Raw genomic sequence first — 27,846 nt, forward strand, 5'->3', positions numbered from 1 at the left:
CAGGTGCCACCTGGAAAAGAAATGGGCTTCCTTGCAGTGCTGGAGGGCCTCCAGACCCCAAGAGGGGTGAGCCAGAGGCCCCCTGAAGGCTCTGGGGCACCAGTGAATAGCATTCAGCTAGCCAACCTTTATGCAGTTAGGCTGTGTCAGGGAGATAACAGGAGGCAAAGGAGGGGCCTCACTCTCCCAGTCTTTCTGATTAAGGCTTCCGGGTAGAAACCACAGCCCCCTTTGGACTCACACCTGCCCTTTCAGAATCCAGAGCACTTCTGTGCTGAGGGCAAATTCCCCAGTGTCATCAGGGTCCTTGCTCTGAGATGACCTCTGCCCCTGACCCAGGTCATCTCGAGTTGCTTTCTCAGTCTGTCGGCTAAGGGCACAGGGAACCACTGTGTGTTCACAAAGCACCTGCCAGTCTCTGTCCCCCACAATCATTTACTAATAGTGTTGACCCTTGGCAGAACCTGCAGGCTAACATGCTGTGATTCACCTTGTCTGGCAGGCAGGCCCCCAAGGAGCCCCTGCTCCTGCTCCCTACTCCCTTAAGAGCAGGCTGGCCTCATGGCAGTTTCTGATGACAGAATGCTGTGGAGGTGCTGGAGGTCACATCGGTTGGTAGTCTGCACAGACTGACTTCCAGCTGACTTCATTGCTGGCTTTGACGTGGTGAGATTTGTCCACATGTTGGACAGGCCTATGCGGCAAGTAACAGCCAGCGGGCAGCCAAGCCCACCAACCATGTGAGGGGTTCTAGCCATGGGTCCATCCCCAGTCCAACCTTTGAATAAAGCCCAGCTTGGGCTTGCACCTGAATTGCAACCTCCTGAGGGACCTTCAGCAGAGGACCCAGGTAGGCCAATCAAGACTCCAGGCCCACAACTGTGAGATGACAACACATGTTTTAAGGTGCTGGGTGTGTGGTAGCAGACTTGCACTGATGAAGGTGCACAGCAACGCCCCCCCACCGCAACTGGTTCACTGAGCGGCTCAACTCTCACTTCCCCTCTTTCAGAACCCCTTCCCTCTGCCATGCCCTCAGCCCCTTTTCTTTCAGGAGTGTGATTGGAGGGGCGGTGCAAGTTAGTGCTGAGTGCTACAAGGAGCATGGACCTCCCAGTAGGTCTGCAGAACCAGGGCTCCCTGTGCCTGGCTTTGTCTTCTTGCCTGCTTTTTGAGGGGCTTCCCTCGTGGCTCAGTGGTAAAGAATCTGCCTGCAATGCAGGAGAAGAGACATGGGTTCGATCCCTGGGTTGGGAAGATCCCCTGGAGGAGGAATGACAACCCACTCCAGTTTCCTTGCCTGGAGAATCCCATGGACAGAGGAGCATGGTGGACTAGTCCATAGTATTGAACTGAAGAGGCTTAGCACACACCCATGCTGCTTCTTGAGCGGGGTGGGGGCGGGGGGTGGGTAGGGGATGGGGAGTATGAACCATGGGAGCCATGAGTCCCGTCCCTCCAGCTGGTGGTATCAGGATGGACCTGCCCAGCGGTTGGTTCATATGTGTGAAGCTTGTTGCAAGGAAGCCATTGAAAGCCCATGTTTATCTCAGAGCTAAGCTTGTGCAGAGGATGGTGAATGAGGGAGGCTGGAGTTCTGCTGCTAGCTGCACCCTGAAACTGCAGAGATCCTCCTCACTACCTACCGCACCATGATGGCGACAGCTGCTCCCATCAGAGACACTAGGAGGTGGGGGCAGGAACTCCTAGACCCTGCGGAAATGAATTAAATCAGAGCAACTCAGAGTCCACGAGAACTCAGGCCAGCCAAGTGGTCCCCGGGCAGGTCAAATTCTCCAAGTAGATGTCATGACACCAGCTGCAGAGAGAGACGGTGGCGGGCACAGGGGTCATGATCATGCCTCTAGAGCCACGCCAGGAGAGGGTCTGGGAGGGCTCCAATTTGGGACGTTAGAGACCAAGCTTTATTTGATTGAAGTCACGAAAGTCAGAGAAGGTCAATATCATTGCCCCTTAGGTTCTAGTTGATCTGATGGTTCAGCTCTCAAGAGGGGTTTAAATTTCGCCAAACAGCTCAAGAGGGTGCTTCAGGGGATTTCCCTGGTGGTCCAGTGGTTAGGGTCCTGCACTTCCACTGCGAAGGGCACAGATTCAATCACTGGTCAGAGAACTAAGATCTTGTATGCTGTAAGGTGCCCCCCCACAAAAAAAAGTAAAAATGTGGATAAAAAAGTGCTTCAGGCTAATCTTTACCATTACTATCAGAACTGAGGTGTCTTTACAACTGATCTTTGCCACTGTTGCTTCTTTTGCCTGATAAACAGTCTTTCATCTCCGCATTCTTTTGTTTGCTAAGTGAAATGTTAGTCACTCAGTCATGTTCGGCTCTTTGCTACCCCATGGACTGTAACCCACTATATTCCTCTGTCCATGAGATTCTCCAGTCAAGAATACTGGAGTGGGTAGCCTTTCCCTTCTTTAGGGGATCTTCTGGACCCAGGGATCAAACCCAGGTCTCTCCCTTTTTGGGTGGATTCTTTACTGTCTGAGCCACCAGGGAAGTCCTTTGTTTCTTTAAGCTCGTTAATTATAGAGACCTGTTTTGGGATGCACACCATGGCCAGGCTTAGATCCCGAAATGACTAAGACCAGAAATGGCTTCTCTCTTGTCAAGAAAGCAGTGCCTGGTTCTGTTTCTTCAGCCCCCCTACCCTATCTGCTTCTGTCAGCTCCCTCAGGCTGGGGCCATGCATCACTGGGGCTATTTCCAGCCCTGGGCTGAGCTTTCTCACTGTTCCCTGAATCTGGGCCATGGCTTCCATCTTTCGGGGGAGGGTTGACAGCTGGCCCTGTAGAGAAGTTCTCCAAAGGTCAGGAAGCCTCCTGGCACTACCAAAGGCCAGCAGAGAAGGGTCAGGAGGGGCTGGAGCTAGGGGAAGACTGGGTAGGGGTGGGGGTCTTGGGGTCCCCTTGAGGGGAGATGATTTCAAGGCCACCCCAGGACAAGGACTCGGCACAGGGGGATCCAGCAACATCCTGTCGTTGCCCACCCCATCCATGTACCTTCCTGCCTACCTGTTGGGCAGGGAGCTGAGGCAATGTGGACTCTCCAGGGTGGTGGGGTGGGCAGGGTTCAGACCCTGGTGTGGACCAGGTGGGGCGTGGACAGAACTGTGGGTTGTGGCTGGGCTGCTCACCTGGGGGCTCCTGGGTGAGTGACTTCTTTTTCTCCTTTCTTTGTTTTGCCATGTGGCTTGTGGGATCTTAGCTCACCAGCCAGGGATTGAACTTGGGGCCACAGCAATGAGAGTGTGGAGTCCTAACCACTGGACCGCCAGGGAATTCCCAGTGACTTGTGTTTTAATCCCCTCCTTGTAGCCCGCTGGAGAGAGCAAGGGCCCCACTGAGGGGTCAAGAGTGGCTAGACGCAGGACGTCTGACACAGGCAGAGGAGTGGATGGTTCCTTATTAGTCATGTGGACTCACAGCTCCTGGAAGAAGGATGCCGCAGGCCCCTGGGGTACTTGGGGTGCACTCAGGCAGGGTGAACCCAGGGCTGTGCGGGGCAGGCTTTAGTGATGAGAGGACTAGGTGGGAGGGTGTTGCTGACTTGCTTGAATAATTCTGAGGGCTGGCGGGGCAGTGACAGCAGGAGCCCATCCGGTCTCTTGGTCCCTTGAGAAGGCGGGCGTTGGGCCAGTGGACCTCATCCGGGGTGGCTGGGGCCCTCCTGGTTTTCCTAGTGCATGAGATTGGGCCTTTTTTTTGGCCACATAGCATGTGGGGTCTTAGTTTCCTGACCAGGGATGGAACCCTCGCTCTCTCTGCGTAGAAGCGTGGAGTCTTAACCCCTGGAGCACCAGGGAAGTCCCAGATTGGGCCTTAACTGAGGCCGTCCACCAGCATCTCCATTAACCACGCGCCATTTGCAAAATGAGTCAGCTGGACCTGGGTTCACGTGGCCCCTGACCTGGCTCTTGGCAGGCAGGGCTCCTCTGTGTGCGCCAGCTTTGTCCTTGGAGACAGTGGTGCCCAGAGTCGGGGCAAGGTATGGAGGAAGGGGTATGTCGGGGCCCAGCACACCCCGGGCACCCCCTCACTAAGCGGGTGGTGTTAGATTGGGAGGCCTGGCCCAGGTGTCACCAGCCCATGCTGGGTGCTGCCCGCCTCTCGGGGGGCAGAGGGCTGTCCTTCCATGCCATCTGCCCTGGCCCAGTGGCTGCACGCCCACAGCTGCTGTGCTCCTGACCATACTTGGGCAAGAGGCGGCAGCCACTATTAATAACCGACGTGCCTGCCCAGGGCACAGGGTGGCCTATAAAGCCAGCCCCGCCAGCATCAGGAGGCTCCTTCAGCCCCCGAGACCTTTAGCCCCCCCGTTGTACAGAGAGAAAAAGAAAAGTAAGTACTGAAACCATCCCCCTGTCCCTCTGCCCAGCCCCACTCGGTGGCCCAAAAAGTAAGACACAGAACCATGGTGAAAGACATACCCCACGCAAAGGACGTGTGAACACAGCCTCGTCTCGGGGCACTTCACCGCCGGGCTGGAAGAGGGGGCAAGGGAGAGGGAGGGGAGGAGCAGGGGGCTGGGCCTTCTCCTGGACTCTCCTTGTCCTGAGGGGGCAGAGCCGGGGGCCCCTCCCTGGCCAGTTGACCCCAGGATGCCTGCATCCTGCAGTTATGGCTGAGGTGCTGTCTCCCCTCAGGGAGCCCAGGGCTTCCCCCAACCCACCCCACCCCTAACTCCCCAGTGTCCTCCACCTCACCCCTGCGCGCGTGTGTTAGTCGTTCAGTCGTGTCTGACTCTTCGCAACCCCATGGACTGTGGCCCACCAGGCCCCCCTGTCCATGGGATTTTCCAGGCAAGAATACTGGAATAGATAGCCATACCCTTCTCCAGGGGATCTTCCCGACCCAGGAATCGAACCTGGGTCTCCTGTGTTGCAGGCACTAGGGAAGCCAGTGGCTGAACCCTACCCCCTGGGGTTTTGTATTTTTGAGGGGCCCCAAACAGGAGGACTTACAGGTGGGCCGTTTATATGATGGCAAGTTGCTTCTGCACCCTCCGCCGCTCCCTCCCCTCCCTGGTTTTTCGAAGGCTGAGAGAAGCTTAAACTGGACGAGATGGCCATGAGGGCATGTCTTGGAGGGAGCACCAGGCTCCCTCCAGAGTGTGCTGGGTGGACTTGGGGGGTGTTCCTGGGCGACCGCGGAGGGCCTGTGACTGCCTGTCTCTCCCAGTCAGCCTGCTCCTCCCTTCGGCACTGGCTGTCCCCCCACCCCACGGTGTGCCCCAAGGACGCCCCTCAGCGTCCTGGCAGACAGGATGCCTGAGGTGGGGGCCACCACCTTCAGAGGCAGCTCTGACCCTGCGGGGACTCAGGTGGGGCGGGCAGAGTTACTGCTGATTAAGAGGGCCGGCTGAGTGCTACTTGATGTGGGTGGCAAGTGCTTGGGGTAGGGGCGTCCTGAAATAGAACGAGGAAGGTGGGGGCCAGGGAGCGGGCTCTGCAGCCTCGCCTCCCCCACCTCCTGGGCCTCTGCTGCTGTCTTCCCCCTCCCAGGGCTGTTAGGATATTCAGGAAGGGTCCCCCCAGGCAGAGCTCTGGTGGGGTGACCGGCCAGAAGCTTGCCTGGGGACGCTCTGCATGGAAGGTCACCCGCCCATCTGTATGTCTGTGGTGGGCTGGGGTGGGACAGGGTATCCCCAGAGGGACTTCCTAATCAGGGTGGCCTCAGAGGAGCCAGATTCCAGTGAGGGGCCCCCGGAATCTCTCCCATCCCCCTCAACCCCCAGCAATCCTGAGGACGCACCTTGTCCCCCCTTGGAGGTGAGCTGCCTGGTGCCTGGGGCCCTGTAGGGATCCAAGAAGTGGGGTGGCGGGCAGGCCAGGCCAAGTTCCTGGGGATGGGGCTGACTTGGCCCAGGAGGGTGTCAGCCACCAGATGAAGGGCTTGTGGGTGTGAGAGTGTCACATGGGTGTGCGTCAGGGTCTGTCCCATCCTGGGTGCTTAGCCTGGTCTACACAGTGAGTCCCACTCGGGGTGCCCCAAGTCGGGAGTAGAGTTTTGAGCCAGTTCTCTGCCTTTAGTCCAGCTTGGCTCCCCTTGGCTCTGCTGACATTCAGGCCAGATGGGTCTTGGTTGTGGGGCGTCCTGGGCACTGGGGGGCTTGGAGTAGCCTCCCTGGCCCCACAACCGTGATGCCAGGAGCCTCCAGTGTAACAACCACACAGCCCTAATGTCCAGTGTCACATTGCCCAGTGTCCCCTGGGCAGGGGGCAGCATCGCCCCCAGTTAAGAAACCCCAACCTGAGGTTGTTCTTGGCCTTGGGCATTCCAGGAAGGTGGGGTGCTTATCACTGGGTGTCCCAGGGGTAATTTTAGGGGACACGGGGGCAGGCTTTTTTAGTGTTTTTAGTGATGTGTTTCATTCTAATGCATGTCAGGACATGCAGGCTTTCCCATCCACAGCAAGGTCATAAGGTTTCCTCTTTAAGTGAATTTAGTTAAAACCAATAAAATAAGTGAGATTCGTAAAGAGAACTAATTACATACCGTACTGGTAGGGGAGTCTGCTCCAGCCCCATGATGGGGGCAGGAGGAGAATGAATGGCCACAGAAGGGACCTCAGAGGGAGGCAGTGGGGGCACCAGGAACTGGGAGGGGCTCCTCCGGGCCTGGGGCTGGGGGGCCTGGTGGTGATGGGTCCTGCAGGACTGTGGGTACAGCCATGTCCCAGGCCCATCTGCCTGTCCTGGAACCCTGTCTCCTGGGGCCAAGGGACTCCACCCCTGGGAGCCTCAGTTTCCTCATCTGGAAATCAAGAATAGGTTATTCTGATTGCCAGAGCACAGGAGAGCTCTCTCAGACTCCCCAAGCACCAGACAGGTGTCCCACAGGTGGGTATACCCACTCTATGGCTGGCCAGGCTAGGGGCGGGCCTCGGGCTCCTTGTCATGGAGGGTGGCAAGACCTGCCACAGACCCAGCAGCAGTGGGCTTCCCAAGCCCAGGACAGGAGGTGAGGCCCAGGGGGCACATTACCTGCCCAGGGGCTCTCTCCAGGATGGGCTGAGGCAGCTGGGTTCCAGGGCTGCCCACTCACGTTCCAGGCTGCCTGGTCTTGGGGCCTCCCATCCTAGGGCCTGGCCCTGCCTGGCACTGCCTAGAGACTGCCTGGCACTGACACAGGGGGTACTTGGTGGACACGGGAGGGGCGTGTTGGGTTATTCTTGGCGTTCTGTCTGGGGAAGGCACAAGTTAGCCTGGCCTGGAGCCTTCCTGTGGTGGGGCTGATCCGCTGGGCCCGTCAGACGGTTGTAGAAGGACTGAGAGATTGTTCCAGGGGTTCGAGTGGGAGGGCCATCTGGGGCAAGTGTGAGCAGCCTGGCATGCTTCCCTGGCTGGAGAAGGCCCTGGGTGGGCATTTCCAGACTGGAGTTCAAATCTGAACTCTGCTGATCGACCATGGGGAGGTCCCTTCCCTCTATGAGCCCTAGGGAAGTGGGTCATAGGATAACCCACCCTCTCCAGGTGGCTGGCCCCCATTAGGGAGCAAACTCTCAGTTTGCCTGGACCCGGGCTTTCCCAGTGTGGGGAACCCTCAATGCTGAAACATGGAAAGTTCTGTGCATGCTGGGTCAAGATGGTCCCCCGCCCCGCCTCTACTGTTTTCATAATGACCAAGGTGTCTAGTGACCCGGCAGGGCTCAGGCTGCCCCGGAGCCACCTCTCCCGTATCCTGGTCCCATCCTGGGCTATTTTGGGCCTGGTGACCGGTGGATCAGCGTCGCTGTGCTCCGTGCCTGTGGCAAAGGGCAGGACTTGGCAGCCCTACTGAAACTCGCTCCTGGCCCTGCCCCAGCTCCCTCCTGCCCTCCAGGACAAGGTGACCGCTCCCTGGGGCCCTCTACCCCAGCCCTCGCATACACTGTGTGTGTGCAGCCACTGCAGGAGGTAACTGATTCCAGCTGTGCAGACTTGAGGGTCTGCTACAGCCACTCAGCTGGGCCACGTGGCGTGGAAGAAGCCGTAGCTGACGCACACGTGAATAGGCATGACTGAAGGCCAGTGAAGCCTTATTTATAGATGCTGAAATTTGAATACATGTAATACATGTGTGTCATGAAATTTAATTCTTCTCTTAAATTTTTTTTCCCACAACCATTTAAAAATGTGAAGCCATTCTCAGCTTGAAGGATGTGCAAAAACCTACAGTGGGATGGCTTGGACCCAGGGGCCATCCTTTGCTGACCCAAGTACTACATACCCAGTAACTCTAACCCATTACACTGAGCACCTGATTTATTAGCAGGACAGTTATGTGCTGTTAGCGAGTTATGAGTATTAATGCATTTTTAAAAATCTTGTTCAATCACTAAGTCGTGTCCGACTCTCTGCAACTCCATGGACTACAGCATGCCAGGCTTCCCTTCTCCCAGAAGGGAATCCTTCACCATCTCCAAGAGTTTGCTCAAACTCATGTCCATTGGGTCAATGATGCCATTTTTTAAAACAATATTTTTATTTTACTCTTCTTTTTGGTCATGCCAAGCCCTGTGGCATGTGGGTTCCCCAACTAGGGATTAAACCCGCTTCACCTGCACTGGAAGTGTGGAGTCCCAACAACGGGACCATCAGGGAAGTCCGGCATTAATGTATTTTTTTATTAAAGTCACAAATGTCGAAAATTCCACTGAATAAAAGTCACATTGGGAAATTCCCTGATAGTCCATTTGGTAGGACTTGGTACTCTAACTGCAAGGAACCCAAGTTCAATCCTTAGTTGGGAAACTAAGATCTCATACGCAGTGTTGATGTAGCCAAAAAAAAAAGTTACTTTGGGTGATTTTTTTTTCTTATCAAAACCTGATGAATTAAAAAAAAATTATTTATGACATGCAGGATCTTAGTTCCCCGACCAGGAATTGAACCCACACCCCCTGCAGTGGAAGCACAGAGTCTTCACCGCTGGACCACCAGGGAAGTCCCTAGAAGACTTTGTATTTTAATTTGTATTTATGTATATATTTGGCTGTGTTGGGTCTTAGTTGCAGCACTTGGGTTTTATTTCCCTGACCAGGGATCAAACCCAGGCCCCCTGCATTGGGTGCTCAGAGTCTCAGTCACTGGCCCACCAGGGAAGTCCCCCAACTTCTCCTTGTATGGACACCAGTCATACTGGATTAAGACCCACCTTCATCATGACCCAGTCACATTCTGCGGTCCTAAGGGTCAGGGCTTCAACATATGAATGCGAGAGTACACAATTCAGCCCATAACAGTGTCATTTGCTCTTTGGTTTTGTTGATTTGAAGCAAGCAGACACTTAACAGGTTCAACAAATGTCCCAAGACTTGGTGTTCTGAGCCACGAGGTACACGGTTGGACGATGGCCAGGCAGGGAGGGACACCTAGGCCCTCCTGACCTTCAACCTGTAGGCTCCTTCGCCTTTGCTCCACTGCCCCTAGAGAGACTAAAAATATGGTGACCAATCATCTCGATTCTGAGAGATTTCTGGGGAAACAGGGCTTTCTGTGCTAAAACTAGGAAAGTCCCCAGTACGTGGGGATGGCTGGTCACCTTCCTAGTGGCTGCACTGGGCCTGAGCTGAAGCCCCTGCCCCTGCTGTGCTGCCTTCCATCTGCTCAGCCCTCTCTTCTTTGTGCCTTCCTCTGTGCTGAGTTATGAGGCTGCAGGGGCAAAAGGCAGTGGTGAGTGCTATGCCGGGTGAGTTCTGTTAGCAGGAAGACTGTTGAGAAGGGGCAGCATCCGAGCAGGAGGCTTCCACCTGGGATACAGAAAGCGAGCGATTTCCCAGGAGCCTGGAACCCCAAATGTGGGGTGGGGCAGGACTTGCAGGACGGACCCGCTGTGAGCCAGCCCTTTCTGTGGATCTCCACAGGCCCGTCTGTGAAATGGGTGTACACGATAAACTGAACCACTAGCCTTCTAGGGATGGCTCAGGGACACGGAGAGTGTCCTTATGAGCCTCCTGAATCATGAGAAGTAGTATCAGCTCCGATCAAGGGGGAGGTGCCGGGGTGCAGTTAGGGTGGGGCTCAGCCAAGACCTAGGGGCACCCTCAGGCTGGGCTGACTTCCCAGACCCTGCTCTGGGCCGCGCTGCACCATGTGCTGAAAGCTGGCAGGAAATTTCCCTTTCGAGGAAAATAGGCCCAAAGACCCTCAAGCAGCCACCCAGGGCCACGCTGCCGTGGGTCCACCAGGTGGAGACTGCCACTGCCTGGAGCTCTCAGCGTCACCCGCGGAGGTTACCAGTACACTGAGGAGAAGGGCCGGGCGGGGCCCTCTTGGCACCTCAAACACAACAGGCTGGACCCCAACAACTAAAAAACAGGATTAGGTTTAATAAGTAAGCCACCGTCGAGGTTATGGATGGATGCCTCGTGGGCCCCAAGCTGCTGGGCTATGAGTGGGGCGTCCACTCTCATATGTACAAGACTTCCCCGACAGGAATGGTCACGCAGTGTCTGGCTGCAGTGCCACCTGCTGGCTGCGCTGTGGCCGGAGCTGTGCGTGGGTCCCTGCGGTGGGGGCTGGGACCTTCCTCTTGGGCCTCGCTAGGAGCGGTTCAGGAGTGAGTTCTGGATGTCTTCTAGGACCTGGTGGAAAAGCTCCTCGCGGGACTTCATGCCGTCCAGGTACACTGCAGTCGGAAAGGCCGTAGTCAGGGGCCCAGGGGGCTCAGCCAAGGGAGGGCCAGGTCCCTGGGGCTGCTGCCAACCAGCTCACAGCAGGGCTGGTGGACTGCTGGGTCAGGAGGAAGCGGACCCGCAGAGTTAGGCAGCTGGGACGGGCTAGCCTCTGGGCCCCAAAGCAAGAGAGACTGCTGGTGAGACGCGAGGAAGGCCTTCCAGGTTTCCCACCAAGTCCCAGCGGGGAGGGGCCTGCTTCATCTCACTCAGGGACTTACCCACTTCCACACCGTTGGCCTCCATCTCCCGCTTATACTTCTGGTACATAGGCCACACGTGGCCGTCGAAGAGGCCAGGGGGATCAGGGACCGCGTAGCTTCGCTTACTGGGGAGGGAGATGGGCAAGAATGAGCAACACCCAGGTCACCTGGGGGTCGTGCCAGTGCAGATCCTGGGGTGCGGGAACTAGGTCAGGAACGGGGACCCCACAGAGTCAGGGGCCCCGTGTGGAGCCTGGGTGCCCCAACTTTCAGCATTTTTCCCAATGGGCCTGGGAGATGCCCATGGCAGGGCAGGGGTGGGTCATGCTATCCTGACCCCAGGCTGTGGGCCTTTGGAACCCAGCACCGGCCACCCAAGTGCCTGCTGCCGAGCAGTCTGCAGCTTCAGAGTGGCCGTGTGTCTGGCAGGCATTACCCATTTCCTGGTCCCCCCTGGGGACGCAGATAGGGCCCCCCAGGCTCACCTTCTCCTCCACTTGCACTCTTCGTAGGGGATGGTCAGGAAGTACCTTCGGCTGTACAAGTCCACCAGGGGCCTGGCAGGGGTGGAGGACACGGTCAGTACTCGTGGGCCAAAGCACACAACCCCAGAGCCTCCAGGCATGTTCCTGGGTGACAAGGATTGGGTTGGGAGAGGGGTCTGGGCTGATTAAGTTAGGGATGAGCGAGGGGACCAGCAGTGGCCAGTCTCCGGCTATGCCCACTGCACCCCCCTACTCTGAGGGTGGAGTGATCCCTCTCTCCCAATTCAGGGGCCCAGAGAGGTACAGTGTCTTTCCCAGGGTCACCCAGCAAGGTTGGGGATCCCACCGAGCCTGCTCTGTCTGAGGAAGCTGAGGTCCTACACGGAAGACTCAGTTCCCCCAAGAGGTGTGGGTTTTTGCCCCAGACCCTTGGGTCCGACTCCGAGGCGGGCCCCCGCCCCTACTCCTGTTGCCCCAATCCCAAGCCTCCCACACCCCCAGGCCTTGGTGTCCTGTCTGTCGAAATAGAGACTCGGTGACCTAGGAGGGCCCGCATTGCCCAGGGCCCAGATCCGGAGATGCTCACTTGTAGCTGTAGAGCAGGAAGCCTTCCAGAATGAGGATGTGGGTGTCTGAGGCGTCCAGTCGGACACTGACCCCGTGGGCGCGGGCGAACTTCCGGGGGCTGCTCATCCAGGCCTGCACGGTGCTCAGCATGGCCTCCATGTCCAGGGACTCCAGCACTAGGGGGCGGGAGACAGGGCGTTGGTGGGGGTGGGGACCAGGGGGTACTGTGGGCAGGGGCGCAGGGCTGCCGCCGTCCATTCTTACCGTCCCACTGTTTGAAGCCGTCCTCCCCAACTGCTATTTGGTCTTGGGGCTGAAACAGAGGAGCCCAAGCCGCGGGCTCAGTGCCCGCCTTCCCACCTCACCCCACCCTGGGGGAACAGCACCCGGAGAGCCCCCTGTGAGGGTCCGGGGGCACCTGCTTGCCCCATTCCCCTGCAGTTGAGAGTCACGGGCTCTGAGGTCCCAGGCAAGGCACTCAGAACCCCCTCCCCAACTTCATGACTACTGGGACCAGGAGTTGGGACCAGTTACAACCATAGTAAAGTTGCCCCTCACCCTCCACAAAGCAACGAGGGTGGGCTCAGAGCCCATTTTGCAGATGGGACAGTGGAGGTGCAGAGGATAAAGGGCACCGCCCAGGTGACACATCCACTCTGGGAACTGCACTTTCCCTGTCTGTGCCCTGAGAACGTGCCAGGCACATAGTAGGTGCTCAGTAATTGAGAACGCTGGCCCCAGGGCGCCCCCGAGGGGTCTGCCTGCCCTGAGGCTCCTTCTCAGGGCCACCTCCCTCCCCTGCCCCTGGCCAGGGCAGCCACCTTGAAGAAGTCATCCTGGTGGATCACGCAGCAGTTGGGCAGCACCATGAGGAGGTTGTTGGTCAGGGTAGTCTTGCCGCCGTTGGTCATGCTGTAGGCAGAGCATACATGTGAGGCTGCCTGGGTCCCTTCTGTGGGCCTGTCTGGGTCTGAGGGGCCCCCAGGATCAGACTGAAACCTAAAACACAAGGCTATGTGCTAAGAGGGTATTTCTATTCATCTAAAGTCAGGGGATGAGATGGTTGGATGGCATCACTGACTCACTGAACATGGGTTTGAGCAAACTCCGGGAGATAGTGAAGGACAAGGAAGGCTGGCACGCTGCAGTCCATGGGGTCAAGAAGAATCGGACACGACTGAGTGCTGAACAACAGCAACAGCAACAGAAAGTCAGGGGAGGGGTTCTGAGTGGCCAACCTGGGCCGCCCGGCATCCTGCTGCCCACTGCCCGCTCAGGCCAGGCACAGGCCTGCACTCGCCGGTGGGGAGAAACAGAGAAAAGAGCAGAAGATGTGAAAACAAGCTGCCAAGTTAACATGCAGTCTCAGGTGGGGTCAGGGAAACACTGCTTTCCGTGTTCAGACTCATTCAGTGTGACCGCAAACCCAGGAGGTGGGGCCGGGAGCCGGTCTTACAGACCAGCAAACTGAGACCCAAATGTGACTGAGCCTCTGCAGGGCTTTTAAAAAAAGCCAGACTATTAAACACGTGCTAAGGAGAAAACTGCAAACCTGGGAAGAGGCAGTCACCTTAGGACAAAGGGTGGGAATTCCCTGCTGGTTAGGACTGAGCTTTCTCTGCTGAGGGTCTTAGTTCGATCCTTGGGTGGAGAACTAAGATCCCACAGTCCATGTGGTATGGCAAAAAATATATAAAATCCTCAAAAAACAATGGGCAAAGCAGGGTGACCTGCTCAATCTCATCTGCCCGGGATATCTCTGGTTTTAGTGCCCAAAGTCCCAAATCCTGGGGATCCTTCAGTCCCAGGAAAAGCAGGACAATGGTCACCCTAAGGACTCTAGACTGGGGCTGTCAAAGGACACAGAAGGGTGATTGTCAGGCCTTCCTGGACGTGAGTGTCCCTTTGACCTGGCTGTCCCTGTCCCAGGAATCAGGAGTGGAAAGCTGAATGTGGAAGGAGGGAGTTGCAGCTTTTAAAAGAGCTGGTGGGAAAGGAGACCTCCATACCTGAAGCGGAGCAGGTTAGAACTTGCCTGACGTTAATTTGAGTTGTTGCTGACAGGCACACCGCGCCCTCAGGGCCGGCTACAGAAATGGGGGCCCTTGTCTCATTCTGTTAGGAATTTCAAGAGGGTGATGGAGCACTAAACCAAACGCAGGGTGGACCCAGGGTGACCTCCCAGGTTGGAGCTTCAGGCTAGCCCGGCTTCTGCTAAATGCTTCCCAGGCATAGTCCTAAAAGGCCACAACCCCCATGAAAGCAAGGTCCCTGCCTGAGGTCAGCAGAAGGAGCTTCTAAAGGCGGGTGCCACCCAGTGGAGTGCCACTCTGAGGACCCCACCCCACCTGCCCAGCAGCCTCCTGGGGTTGGTGTCTCCCCATCCCCACCCCCCAGCCCTTCAGAAGACCTGCCTAAGCTTTATAAAGTCTTCTGTCCCCAGGGGTCTAGTCTACTCTGGGTTCCGGGTGGGGAAGGGACTTCCAGTGGGGAATTTCCGAACAGAGGGCAGAACCCCACTCCCAGCACTCCGACCTTGGGCATCGGGTCCCTGCGACACCAGGCGCCAGGCAGCCCTCCATTCATTCCCCTGGCCTCCTGCCCAGGCCGCCGCCTTGGCCCGCACAGGGGCGCGCCCGGCCGGCCTCTCCCTCCTCCGCGCTCTCCCGGGCCGCTCACCCTCCGATGCCCACGATGTACTTCATCTCGGCGCGGAGGGGCGGCGGGGACCGCGGTTGGCAAGCTGACTCCTGACTCCCGGGTGCCCGGCTGGGCCCGACCCCGCAGTGCGTCCCGGCTTCATTGAGAAAACCCCGCGCCTTTATAGGCTGGGGCAGCCCGGAGGCCGCCCGGAGGGAGGCGGCCCACCGCCTATGGGGAGCGCGGCTGCGCGCTGAAGTGGGCGGGCGGGGTTGGGGGGTGCGCGCTGCACCTGTTCCCACTGGATGGAAATAGCTCCACTCTGCCTTTTGCCTAAATTAGTCACGGGTCGGCCAGGCAGAGGGGGTGCGGGTGGATGTCACCCCACTCCCTCTCCCCTCCTCCTACTCCTTCCCTCCTCCCCCTCCTGGCCAGGCTGCCCAGGGGACAGATAACCGGCCACACACCTTCCCTCCCTAAAAATATCCAGGCCGGTGTGTCCCCTCGCCTGACCCTGACATTAAGGCCGATTTTGGTGGCTGAAGAAAGGAACTCACACCTCCCCCCTGGGCCCGGTCTCCAGCCACAGCAGCCAGCCAGCCCCAGGGGCTCCACACAGCGGGGGACTTCCTTTTCTAAGGGGGTTGCTGCCAAGATGGGCTTAAAGTCCAGAGTGGTGAATCCCAAGATAGCTGCGTTCAGGACCCTGGCCACTGGAAAATCTCAGCGTGGCACCAGGGGCCCCACGTGAGGCCTGGCGTCATTGGGTTTAACCTCTGGCCTCTCAGCAGCTGGGTGGGGTAGGGTGGGGGAGGCATGGGTGTGTGGATCCCCCCCCACAACACACACACCTTACTGACCAGCTGGGACCATGTCCACCAGAGGAGACCTTTTGCTTTCAGGACCCCCTTTCTCACTCTTGAGAACGACCGAGGATCCCAGGGAGCTTTGGTTTAAATGGATTACTGTTGGGTCTTCCCTGTAGTCCACTGGTTAAAACTCTGTCCTTCCAGTGAAGGGGGCATGAGTTTGATCCCTAGTCGGGGAGCTAGGATCTCGCAAGCTGCTCAAAGTATGGCCTCAGTAAAGAAATAAATAAATGGATTATCGTTGTGGACAATATTTACCACATTATAACTTAAAACTGAGAAAGATTAAAGCCTTTTCAACTTTTAAAATGATAAAACTGCCTGGTCACATGAATGTAATATACATATATATTTATAATTTTATTGAGTTTTGGCTGTGCTGGTTCTTTGTTGCTTTGCTTGGACTTTCTCTAGTTGGCGTGAGCAGCGGGGGCTGCTCTTGGTTATGCTGCACAGCCTTCTTACTGCGGTGGCTTCTCTTGTTTCAGAGCACAGGCTCCAGGCTCGCAGGCATCCGTAGTTGCAGCACGTGCGTTCAGTAGTCGTGGCCTTTGGGCTCTGGGGTGCCTGGACTTCAGTAACTGTGGCGCACAGGCTCAGTTGCTCCAAGAAATGTGGAATCTTCCCAGACCAGGGATGAGCCTGTGTCCCTTGCACTGGCAGGTGGATTCTTATCCACTGCGTTACCAGGGAAGTCCACAAATATGATATTTTTAATGAAAAATAATAGTTTTTACAAAACTCAGGGAGGGGGCTAGATAAAATTTAAAACTTTTTTTGTATTGAATGACATTATTAAGAAAGTGAAAAGGCAAAGCAGGGGATGGAGGAAAATATTTACAAGTCATATATATGGTAAGGGGTTATTAGAATATATAGAGAACACTTACAAGTCAGCAACAGAAAGACAAATGACCCAATTTAAAAATGCATAAAGACTCGATAGACCTTTCTTCAAAGAAGATATACTCGTGGCCAACAAGCACATGAAAAGATGCTTGGCATCACTGATTATCAGGGAGATGCAAATGGAAACCACAGTGAGGGAATTCCTGGGTGGTCCAGTGGTCTGGACTCTGTGTTTCACTGCCAAGGGTGAGGGTCAATCGCAGGTCAGGGGACTAAGATCCTGCAAGCTGCAACCCCCAAAATGAATAAATAACCCACAGTGAGATACCACTCACACCCACTAGGATGGCCATGGTCAAAGAGACGGACTGCGTGTATGTCAGTAAGGATGAGAGAGATGGCAGTCCTGTGTGTTGCTGGTGGGCATGGGAAGCGGGGCAGTCTCTGTGGAAAACGGCAGTTTTTTGGACCCAATTTCACTTCAAAGTGTCAACCCAAGAGAAATGAAAACACATGTCTCCACAGATGATTGTCCATGAATGTTTATAGCAACACTACTCATAGGAGCGAAAAGGTGGAAATAACTAAGTGTCTATTAGCAGATGAATGGATATACACACTGATCCATTCTCCCACGGACTATTATTCTGCGATGAGAAGGGGAGAAGCCCGGACACTCTCTACCACGTGGACGGACCCTGAGGACACAGTGCTCAGTGAGAGAAGCAGGCACAGAGGGACACACAGGGCGTGATTCCACTGATGGGAAACGAGCAGAGCAGGCCAATCCACAGAGAGAGCATTTGTGGTTACCAGGGCCTGGGAGAGGGCAAATGAGGGGTGATTACTTGTAGACTGTTCTTCTGAGGTGATGAGAATGTTCTGCAATTAGACAGAGGTGATATTTCAGAGCACTGTGAATGCACTATCGCCTAATGGTATACTTTACAATAATGGTTAGTTGCATATTATGTGACTTTCGCCTCAGTTGACAACAACAAAAAGGCTGAGGACCCTTCCAGCTACGGTCAGAGAGAGAGGACAGACACATTGCTACAGCAGGAGGGTCAGAGAGATAACCTGCTGCCGTTTGTGAAGATGGAGGAGGAACCATGAGCCAGGGATGTGGCGGCTCTAGAAGACGGAAAAGGCAGGAGTCTGTTCTTCCCTGGAGCCTCCGGAGGGACCAGTCCTGCCCCCATCTTGATCTTAGCTCTATGAGACCTGTGTCAGACTTCTCACCTCCAGAACTGTCAGAGAATAAATTTATATTGTTTAAATAAAAAAATTTTTTTTAGGTTAAAGAGTCATATTCTGTGCGTGTGTGTTCAGTTGACAAGTTGTGTCCGACTCTTTGCAACCCCATGAACTTCAGCATGCCAGGCCTCCCTGTCCTTCGTTATTTCCTGGAGTTTGCCCAAGTTCATGTCCATTGAATCGGTGATGCCATCCAACCACCTCATCCTCTGTCGCCCCCTTCTCCCCCTGTCTTCAATCTTTCCCAATATCAGTGTCTTTTCCAATGAGTCAGCTCTTTATATCAGGTGGCCAAAGTATTGGAGCTTCAGCTTCAGCATCAGTCCTTCCAATGAGTATTCAGGGTTGCTTTCCTTTAGGATTGACTGGTTTGATCTCCTTGCAGTCCAAGGAACTCTCAAGAGTCTTCTCCAACACCAGAGTTCAAATGCATCAATTCTTCAGTGCTCTACCTTCTTTGAGGTCCAATTCTCACGTCTGTACATGACTACTGGAAAAACCATCACTTTGACTATATGGACCTTTGTCAGCAAAGTGATGTCTTTGCTTTTTGACACACTGCCTAGATTTGCCATAGTTTTCCTGCCAAGAAGCAATCGTCTTCTAGTTTCATGACTGCAGTCACCATCCACAGTGATTTTAGAGCCCAAATCACTTTAATGTCTGGTTTAAAAGGGTTCTCACATCTGCTTGTGGTTCAGCTGGTTTCCATAGTTGTTGTGGTGGATATACAGGAGAAAGGGCTTCCCAGGTGGCACTAGTGGTAAAGAATCTATCTGCCAATGCAGGAGCCATAAGAGACATGGGTTCCATCCCTGGGTTGAGAAGGTCCCCTGGAGGAGGGCATGGCAACCCACTCCAGTATTCTTGCCTGCAGAATCCCATGGACAGAGGAGCCTGGCGGGCTACAGTCCATCGGGTCACAAAGAGTCAGACATGACGGAAGTGACTTAGCATGTACTCACAGGAAGAAAAATCTAGCTTTACACATAGATAAAGGAGGATTTTTAGCCTGTTTTAGGTCATCATGGGTAGTTTTCTTTGTCCTACAGCTGAACAGGTCGGAAGGAGGTTTATGGAGGTGGATTGTTCTTTTTCACTCTCTGCTCCATTAAAGGCCATTGGTCCATCTTTGCACTTGGTTTCTTTGCTTGTTTTTGTTAAATGATTTTGAAAATAACTTTGTTTATTTATTTTTGGCTGTGCTGGGTTTTCGCTGCTCTGTGGGCTTTTCTCTAATTGTGGCGAGCAGGGGCTACCGTCTGGCTGTGGTGCTGAGGCTTCTCATTGCGATGGTTTCTCTTGTTGGGGAGCACGGGCTCTAAGGCACATGGGCTTCAGTAGTTGTGGCTCGTGGGCTCTAGAGCACACGCTTAATAATTGTGGTGCCCCCTGCTGTGGAAATATTGAGTCCTAACCACTGGACCACCAAGGAAAGAAAACGAAAGGGTTAGATGCTCAGTCGTGACCGACTCTTTGTGACCCCATGCACTATAGCCCAGCCAGGCTCCTCTGTCCATGGGATTCTCCAGGCAAAAGTATTGGAGTGGGTAGCCATTTCCTTCTCCAGGGGATCTTTTCGACTGAGGGATGGAACCTAGGTCTTTTGCATTGGCAGGCAGATTCTTACTGTCTAAGCCACCAGGGAAGTCACTTTGAATGGATCTTTTTTCCATATATGATTCTGACCTTGAAGACCCCCTGAAGGGGTCTCAGTGACCGCCACCCTCAGCCACCCTGGCTTGCTCTTTAAGAATCCTTGGTTAAGAATTCTGCGTTTGAATCCTGCATTTGAATCCTGGTTCTGCCACTTGTCACATGGGGGAGCTCAGGCGCCACCTTGGCCTCTCTGTGCCTCACTGTTCCCATCTGTATAAAGGGAGGCTGCTGGCCCCAAGCAAGGGAGGGAAGGTGTCTATGGCTTTGGGCTCTGGCTCCCAGGAGTATGAAGGGAGGATGCCCTGCCCTGCCCACTCCTGACCCGCCCTCAGCAGCCAAATTTGCCACCAAAGGGCCTTTGCACATGCCATTGTCTTTTCTGGGATCCAGCCCTCCCCTTACCCAATCCTCCTCCCTCAGGCTAGCTTTGACTAAGCCATCCTGCATCAGCTTGGACCTCCCCTCTTCCAGGAAGACTTTCTGGATCCCCACCGCTTCTCTCCACATCATGAGTTCCCCCCAGGGCAGGCAGGGCCATGCAAGTCTTGTTTTCTGATGTATCCCCAGCGCCTACCAAGGTCAGGTCCGCTACTGGTAGCGTCACGTCCTCCCTAAATAGTAGCAGAAGGAATGAATGAAACTGGAAGGGCCAGGAGATCTTTGAACCCAGCCAACGGCTTCCTAGGTCGTGCTCGTGATAAAGAACCCCCCTACCAATGCAGGAGACCTATGAGGCTCAGGTTTGATCCCTGGGTGAGGAAGATCCCCTGAAACAGGAAATGGAAAACCACTCCAGTATTCTTGCCTGGGAAATCCCATGGACAGAGGAGCCTGGCGGGCTAGATTTCACGGGGTCACAAAGAATTGGACAGGACTAAAACAACTTCTCACGCAAGTATGCACGCTGACTGAAACACAATGGGATTTCAGTAAGAATCCTACTAAGTCAGTGTAGCTAGACTACCCTCTTACCCTTCATGTCCCCTCCTGTGATATTCCGTTCACCTCACCTGCTTGCCTGTGCTGTCAGGAGTGGAAACTGGCTCTATGCTCTCTCTGCCCTTCTGCAATGACTCCCGAGTACAATCCGCTTTTATGTCTTGAACTGTCAGGCACTGGTTTTTCTTTAAGCCCGCCTGCTCTGTGTGATGGCTAGAGCGAGCTTTGTAAAAACCCAGATGGGGGCTTTCCCGGTGGCTCAGGGGTTGAGAATCCGCCTGCTAATGCAGGGGACGTGGGTTCGATCCCTGATCCAGGAAGATCCCGCATGTCTCGGAGCAACTAAGCCTGTGCCCCGCCACTACTGAGCCTGTGCTCTAGAGCCTGGGAGCCGAAAGTACTGAGCCCACGTGCTGCAGCTTCTGAAGCCCGCATGTCCTAGAACCCATGCTCTGCAACAAGAGAGGCCACCACAGTGAGAAACCTGCACACCACAACTAGCGAGTGCCCCTGCTCTCTGCAGGTAGAGAAGCACCTGGACAGCAATCGACCCAGCACAGCCAAAACTAAATAAATAAAATAATACTGGGGAAAAAAAAAAACCCAAAACCCAGATTGGGGGCTGTCTTTCCTGTTTTAACTCTCCTGTGCCAAACATTCCTCCCTTTCTTATTTGCATTTAAAATAAGGTCCAGTGGTTAAGACTCAGGCTTCCAATGCAGGGGATGCAGGTTCAGTCCTTGGTCAGGGAACTAAGATCCCACATGCTGTTCGGTGAGACCAAAAAATAAAAGTAACGCGCTGTCCTCACCCTCAGGCCCTGCCCTCTCTGGCCCCCCATGACCTCCCTCCCCTCCTATTTCACTGGGAGGACCAGCAGTGGCTAAGACACCTGCTGGAGGGTCAGCCAGTGGTGGGGACATAGCGACTGGTCCGGTTAAGAATTGTTTAACGGACTCATCTAGTGGCTTCAGGCAGGACTGACCTTCTTGAAGGTCAGAGGTCAGGAGAGGTCACTGGGGGCAGTGACCCTCCGTTCAAAGGTGGCCGCCAGGGACAGAGTGTCAAATGCCCAAGACAGGGGTCTTGTCCACTGCCCACCCCCCTTTCCTCACCACTCCAGCCCCGCTGGCTCTCGGTTCCCTCTCAGCAGCGTGGCCGGACCCATGACCCTGAGCTCCATCAGCTGTCCCACAGGCGGGGGGAAAGACAGCTCCGTGTGTGACCTCTGGCCCAGTTTCAGTGACAAGAATTTCCCGGGAGCCTTGTTGTAGGGCATGCGGCCCAACCATGGGTGACACTGACATTCCCTGGCAGGGCCCTGCTGGGAGGCCTCTGGGTTGCTCACACTGGCACATGGGCTCCCAATACAGACCTGCCTGTCCCCAAAGAGCCCAAGGTCATTGAAAGTGACCATCCCATGCCATCCTGTGAGATTCCACTGATGGGAAACATCCAGAACAGGCCAATCCATAGATACAGAGAGTGGGTTCCTAGTTGTCAGGGGCTGGGGAGTGCCTGCTGATGGGGACAGGGTCTCCAGACCCAGACAGAATACTCTGGGTATTCTGTACAACATTGTGAACGTGCTAAATGCCATTAATGATAAATTTTAAAAATAACTCATTACGCCATTTAGCTCTGGCTTTGCAGTAACACCCAGCTGTAGCCAGTCTGGCCCCAGGCCCTCTCTGTCTGCACTCCTCCAGCCAGTCTTCACTTTCCTGCTCCTGTCTCACCCAACTCTGTCCAGCCTCCAAGCCTTAGCCCTTGCCGGATACCTCTTGGCCTGCCCAAAGGCTTGGCTAACTGTTTCTTCTCTCTGTGATCTCCAATCAGAGAAAACTCTTCCTCCAGGGAGCCTTCCTGGATTTTCCTTCTGATCCCTAGTGAGGCTCCGGTTCCCTGTGTCAAACTCCCTCACCGGGCTGGGAACGTGAGAGGTGCCTGGTCCCTGAGGATCCCCAGTACAATATGGTGAATGTGCTAAATGCCATTATTCAGTGAATGAATGAATAAATGAGGTTCATAGGAACCCCCTTAAGATACTCAAAGACTCAGTGGGGTGGTAGAAAGGGGTGGGACCGTCACCTCCAGACACGGCACCCCATGACCCCAGCACCAGTTCTGCATCTTCAGCTCCCCCTCCTCACCACTCCCATGCCAACCAGCCACATCTGCCCAAGGCTCCCTCCCAGTAATAGTGCCCTTCTCTGTGAAGGGTACCTTGCTGGATGTCACAGGGGTGGGATGGCAGAGACAGGTGGGGTGGCATCTGTTGACTCCTGCCATCAACCTGATGGAGACTTTGTGTGAACACATGCATCCTGGTATCCCTGCCACCAGCAGGTCTCAAAATTCTGGGCGTGGACAACAGAACTCCTCTTGTGCCTGGCATGGGAGGGCCCACTCTCACCCTTTGAGGGGAAACAGTCTCCTAAGATCCTACAGCCAGCGGAGGATGTGGATCTCCAGTCATGCGATGAGATGGCTGGAGGGACAAAGCACAGGGTCACATCTCAGACCCATCCTTGAGTGTCCGTGTGACCCCAGGTGAGCCACACCCCTCTCTGTGCCTCAGTCTCCCCATCTGTGATGCCCAGAGGGGGCTTGCAAGCTCCACCCCCTTCCCCATGCCTTGCTTGGGTTGGGAAGATCCCCTGGAGAAGGAATGGCTACCCACACCAGCATTCTTCCCTGGAGAATTCCATGGAGAGAGGAGCCTGGCGGGCTACAGTCTATGGGGTCATAAAGAGCTGGAGACGGCTGAAGTGACTAAACACGCACAAGACTGGAGGCAGAAGGAACTTGAATCACAGAGAGGCAGAGCCAGAAGGAGGCCTCAGGAGGAACCCAGGTGGGCTTCCCATTCTGGCGGCAGGAGCCAGAAGCAAGACAGGCCATGACTTAAGTCACCCAAGTCGCTGTGCCCCATCCTGGCACGTGAAATCTGCTCTCTCTGCACCCTGCCCAAGACCAGAGCCACATCCCATGCACGTGGACAGAAGTCACAAACCTCCCTTCTCACCGGTGCTTTATTTCCCATAAAAATCCCCCAAAGCCCGTGGAACTGATGTCTTTACATCACGACAGTAATCATAATGAATTGTTTGTTTTAAAAACCACAAAGCTGGCTGTCGGAAGCATGGGCGTGTGAACTACGACCTTGGGTCGGGGGTGGACTTAGGGCGCACCCCGTGTGTCACAGAGGAAAACCCGACGTCCCTTCACAAGGAGGGCTCAGTGTCCACTGTTTCAGTCAAACTGCCCCGTGAATAGAAATCTTCCACAAAGCCCATTTCAGAGGGTATGGCTAGGCTCCCGCCTGAATGTGGTGGCCCCATCTGGGTGGAGCTGCACCTCAGAACCTCATGCACCTATGAAGAGGTAGCCGGCCTGGAGACCGCCTCCCTGGGGGGCTCTCTCTCTACTCTGGAGGGGTCTGCGTGGCTGGGTTGGGGTCCTTGGTTCCACTTGCCTGTTGTTTGCGCTGCTGGTGGTCCTGAGGGGTGGCAGGTGGGCCACAGTGAACTGGGAGGCGGGGTGGGGGTCCGTGTTGAAATTTCTTGTTTGGCCGGAAGTTTTAGGCCACAGAATCCTTGAGGGCGGGATGGTCTGCCCCTCTCGTCCCTCTGTGGCCTCTGCACACGTGTTTTTGCACACATGGCCAGTTGTGTTCGACTCTGAGATCCCACAGACTGTAGCCTGCCAGGCTCCTCTGCCCATGGGATTCTCCAGGCAAGAATACTGGAGAGGGTTACCATTTCCTCCTCCAGGGGATCTTCCCAACCCAGGGATCGAACCTGTGTCTCCTGTGTTGGAAGGCAGATTCTTTACCACTTAACCACTTGGGAAGCCCCATTGGCTCTGCAGGCTCTCAGTAACTGTCACATTGGGTGGAATGCATCGGTTCCTATCCCTGGCTCCTTTCTCACTGTCACTGAAGCACTGTTGCTAGACGTTACTGTGTATACTATACTGTGGATCTGTGGGCCTTGCAGGCCACATGTCCATCTCATCAGCAGAGCAGAACCAGTCACTTGAACCTGGAGTTCAACCGGGCCCTGCAGATGCCGAGGCACCTTTTATAAAAGGAGGCACTCAGGGGTGGGGCACGAGCAGACCCAGGATGGAGGGGGCTTTCAGTGGGGGGGTGGGAGTGGAGGGGAGCAGCCTGCCTTGGGCTCCAGGTAACTCATTGGAGCCAGGAACACGGATCCTGTCCTTTATTTGACATTCAGGAAACAAAGCAGAAATACAAATTAAAAAATCCCACCAGACACCCAAAGGCCCCAGCCTTGCAGGAGCAGTGCTGGGTTCCAGAAGACAGAGGCCCAAGGCCCTGCATTTTCCAAGATGGGAGCCACTGGTGGGACAATTCCTGCCATGCAGAAAGCCTTGTTGTCCCTTTGCCTCAGTGCTGAGTGCCACTGGCTCCCTCCTGTCATCAGGGTAACCCTAGAGGCACGCCCTTGATGCCAAGAATCTCCTACTGGGAGATGATTGGGGTAGGGGGTCAATCAAACCTGGATGATGCCTGCCACAGAGGCCAGACACCACCCCTGTTTGACTTCTGCACAAATTTGTGGAAACAGAGGGCTTCCCTGGTGACTCAGATGGTAAAGAATCTGCCTGCCATGCAGGAGACCCGGGTTTGATACCGGAGTCGGGAAAATCCCCTGGAGAAGGAAATGGCAACCCACTCCAGTATTCTTGCCTGGAGAATCCCATGGACAGAGAAACCTGGTGGATTATAGTCCATGGGTCAATGGGGTTGCAAAGAATCGGACACAACTGAACTACTCACAATTTTCATGGAAACAGAAACTCTCAGGGTTGTAGGGGACTGCAGGGGACCACTCTGTGCAAGCACTGCTCATCCTTTTCTTGAATGCCTCAAGAGATGGGGAAGTCACTCCCTCTAGAGCCCACCTGACTGGTCTTTGGAGCACATTAGAAAAGTCTTTTTTTCCTTTCCTCCCTAAGGAAATCTGTCTCCTGTTAATGCAGGTGGCCATAGCATCCAGACCACTGCGATTTATTTTTCCCAGTGACATTTGTAACACTCAAAAGTCCAGTACCCTGTATATGCTTTCTTGTCCGTCAGTATTTCTGTGATGAGCTTATCTTGAAAGCTGGTTTCTCAGCTTCTGCTCCTGGTGGGAACCCAAGGGGGCACATCCCAACTCCATGCTAGGGGGAGGGATTGGGGAAGTGAGGAGGCTCAGCTTGGTAGGAGGTATTGGTTTGGATTGCCCTGTGGCATGGCCTCTGCCTTCAAGGGGCTGGAGAATGTTCTAGACTGAGGGAGAGGGTGGTTGCAACTGTAGGGCAAGGATGATTATCAGTGGCCCTCACTGGTGCCATGGCCTCTGATGTTCCTCAAGGAGGTGGGAGTTATGGGAGGCGAGGGGGCTGGTTTAAAGGAAAAGCTGTGAGTTCAAAGGTCAGGCAGTTCCCCCAGGACATGGTGCTGCTGGGGGTGGTGCTGAACTTCCAGGCCCGATGCCCAGGACTGCAGGGACTGTTCTGGGAGGAAAGGCACGAGGAAGAATCCAGACCCAGCCAGGGAGTCGGTGGGCATCTGTGGCTCCAACCTGGACCAGGTGACACACAAGAGAAGGATCCTGACCAGGAGTCTGTGCAGTGGGATGGGGTCTCTGAGGCCACCAAGACGCATGGGCCATGCTCGATGTTTCTTGCTCTTCTTAGCCATGAGCTCATAAGTGTGGAAGGGTGGAGAATTGGGTTCTTTTCCAGATGCATTAATACTGCATCATTTTTTTTAAAAAGTGTTTTCAAGCAGCTAGAAAGGATGTTGGGTTTCAGAGATGGATGGGGGAGATGGGCACCCCACTGGAGACTGGGACTTGGGATGAGGTGAGGATGAGATCCAGGGCCGCAGGGCATCCGACAGAGGTTTCTTGGCATCTGAGATCTTTCGTGTTCTCCTCTGTGCTCACGTTACTTCAGGACATGCTGAAGAGGGAGAGACATGGTCAAGTTACCATGATTGGATTTAGAGAAAGTGGAAAATGTTCCATGTGTGTGGAATTGAAAAGAATGATCTAATCTGGCTTTGGCATGTTCTCAACAAGAAGAGTGGCACCTACCTTGCAAAGTCTGCCACCTGCCACCCACCTTCCAGGTGTGGTTCTGAAGGGCACCTCTCTTTGGTGCCCCAGCCAATGAGTAGGCCCCAGGGCGGGTGCCCTCAATCAGACTGGGTCAGTTTTCAATTCACCCATCTATTCACCATCCTTCCATCCACTCATCCAACCAACCATCCATCCATCCACACACTCATCCATTCATCCATCTAACCAACCACCCATCCATCATCTATCCACCCATCCATCCATCCACTTATCCAACTCACCATTCACCTCTCCATCCACTTAGCCAACCAACCATCTATCTATCCACACACCCATCCATCCAACCATCCATTTATCCATCCATCCATCCACCCACACACTCATCCATTTATCCATCCATCCAACCAACCATCCATCCATCCACTTGTCCAACCAACCATCCATCTATCTACACACCCATCCATCCATCCAACCATCCATTTATACATCCAACCATCCATCCACATCCATCCAAGCAACCATCCATCCATCCATCCATCCACACACCCATTCAACCATCCATCCATTGACTTATCCATCACCCATCCACCCATCTGTCCATCTATCCACAGGACCCATCTATCTGTTTATCCACCCACCCATATACCTGTCCAACTACCTATCCATCCATCTATCCACCCATCTGTCCATCTATCCATTGCTCCCAATCATTCTTTCTATTATGTATTTAATCATTTTAAAAGTGCTTGTTTTTTTATTATCTCTGTCTGAGGTTCCCCGGGGGCATCTAATTCTGCTGTTTATCTGACTTTTTTCATGGTGAATGATTTCCTTGTGTGTTGTGTGTTTGTGGACGGGGACTTATTTTCAGAATGCATAGATTGAGATGGTCTTGTCAGAAATATATTGAGAACTTGCCTCTATTCAGTGTCTCCAGGGCAGTACTGGTTTAAGTCCATTTTTGATGTTTATTTCTCAGCTTGAGGCTTCTTGGGTCACATGGATAGTATTAAGACATGTAGCTGGCCCATGTTACAGATTTGTAGCAGAGAATGTGGTCACGGATTAACCCTGCACATTCCAAAGAAAAGTCTGGCCCTTTCCCAGTCTCTTGGAGGCCACCTCCATGACCTTGGAATGTCCTTCTTGATAAGAGTATCTTTGCCTGGGACCTTGGGTCACGTTGGATAGTCTATGCTGACAGTGTGACTTAAGACAGGAGCTGTGGACCATGTGGTATCAGCTCAACCTCTGGAAGGGTTAGAGACGAAGGTCAGCCATGTGTACAGCCCACCATGCATATGACTGACCCCCAGTAAACACCCTGGATGCCAGGGCTCCTGGCGAGCAGCACAGGTTGGTGACACTTGGTGTGTGCCACCACCCTTGGCTGCTGGGAGAATAAAGAGCTGTCCCCACGAGTGCCCTGGGAGACAACAGCTGGGAACTTGCACCTGTCTCTCTTTGCCCAGCCCCATACAGCTCTTCCTATTGCTGATTTTGATCTGTATCCACCCGTCCACTGTGATAAACCATAACCATGAGCAGATCTGCTTTGCTGAGTCCTGTGAGTGCTTCTAGCAAACCATGGACCCTGAGGGT

The 27,846-nt window shown here is 54.5% G+C and overlaps 2 protein-coding genes and 1 long non-coding RNA gene across 9 annotated transcripts in view; 1 reads left to right on the forward strand and 2 right to left on the reverse strand.

Moving 5' to 3' along the window:
- Positions 1–1,417: 1,417 nt before the first annotated feature.
- On the forward strand, positions 1,418–17,595 carry LOC104969105 (uncharacterized). The gene is made up of 2 exons (XR_807696.4): positions 1,418–4,362; positions 17,280–17,595. It is a non-coding gene; the product is annotated as an uncharacterized lncRNA (long non-coding RNA).
- NMRK2 (nicotinamide riboside kinase 2) lies at positions 10,314–14,728 on the reverse strand. Of its 5 annotated transcripts, none has more exons than XM_024994678.2 (8): positions 14,613–14,728; positions 13,019–13,117; positions 12,755–12,845; positions 12,198–12,246; positions 11,953–12,109; positions 11,367–11,438; positions 10,900–11,006; positions 10,314–10,632 (listed from the first exon to the last, which is right to left on the reverse strand). In XM_024994678.2, exons 1-8 carry the CDS (start codon positions 14,636–14,638, stop codon positions 10,547–10,549), a joined length of 687 nt encoding a protein of 228 aa, XP_024850446.1. In that variant the 5' UTR covers positions 14,639–14,728; the 3' UTR covers positions 10,314–10,546.
- A 5,568-nt stretch (positions 17,596–23,163) lies between the features above and the next one.
- ATCAY (ATCAY kinesin light chain interacting caytaxin) overlaps positions 23,164–27,846 on the reverse strand; it is a 42,060-nt gene continuing 37,377 nt past the window's right edge. For 2 of the 3 annotated variants that reach the window (XM_005208927.5, XM_015472066.3), the window contains one exon: positions 23,164–26,125. In XM_005208927.5, coding sequence (XP_005208984.1) covers positions 26,116–26,125 — 10 coding nt within the window. In that variant the 3' untranslated portion in view covers positions 23,164–26,115. 3 annotated transcript variants of the gene reach the window in all.

This window comes from Bos taurus, chromosome 7, assembly GCF_002263795.3.
Source record: "Bos taurus isolate L1 Dominette 01449 registration number 42190680 breed Hereford chromosome 7, ARS-UCD2.0, whole genome shotgun sequence".
NCBI classification, from domain to species: Eukaryota; Metazoa; Chordata; class Mammalia; order Artiodactyla; family Bovidae; genus Bos; species Bos taurus.

What these genes read in the sequence shown, in the direction of transcription:
- NMRK2 (XM_024994677.2), bottom strand. Translation starts at nt 14,638, where the DNA reads ATGAAGTACATCGTGGGCATCGGAGG. An exon ending in ACCAGGATGACTTCTTCAAG is followed by an intron (nt 12,247 to 12,754) that starts GTGGCTGCCCTG and finishes CCTCTGTTTCAG; the next exon opens with CCCCAAGACCAAATAGCAGT. An exon ending in CGGCTTCAAACAGTGGGACG is followed by an intron (nt 12,110 to 12,197) that starts GTAAGAATGGAC and finishes CCCGCCCCCTAG; the next exon opens with TGCTGGAGTCCCTGGACATG.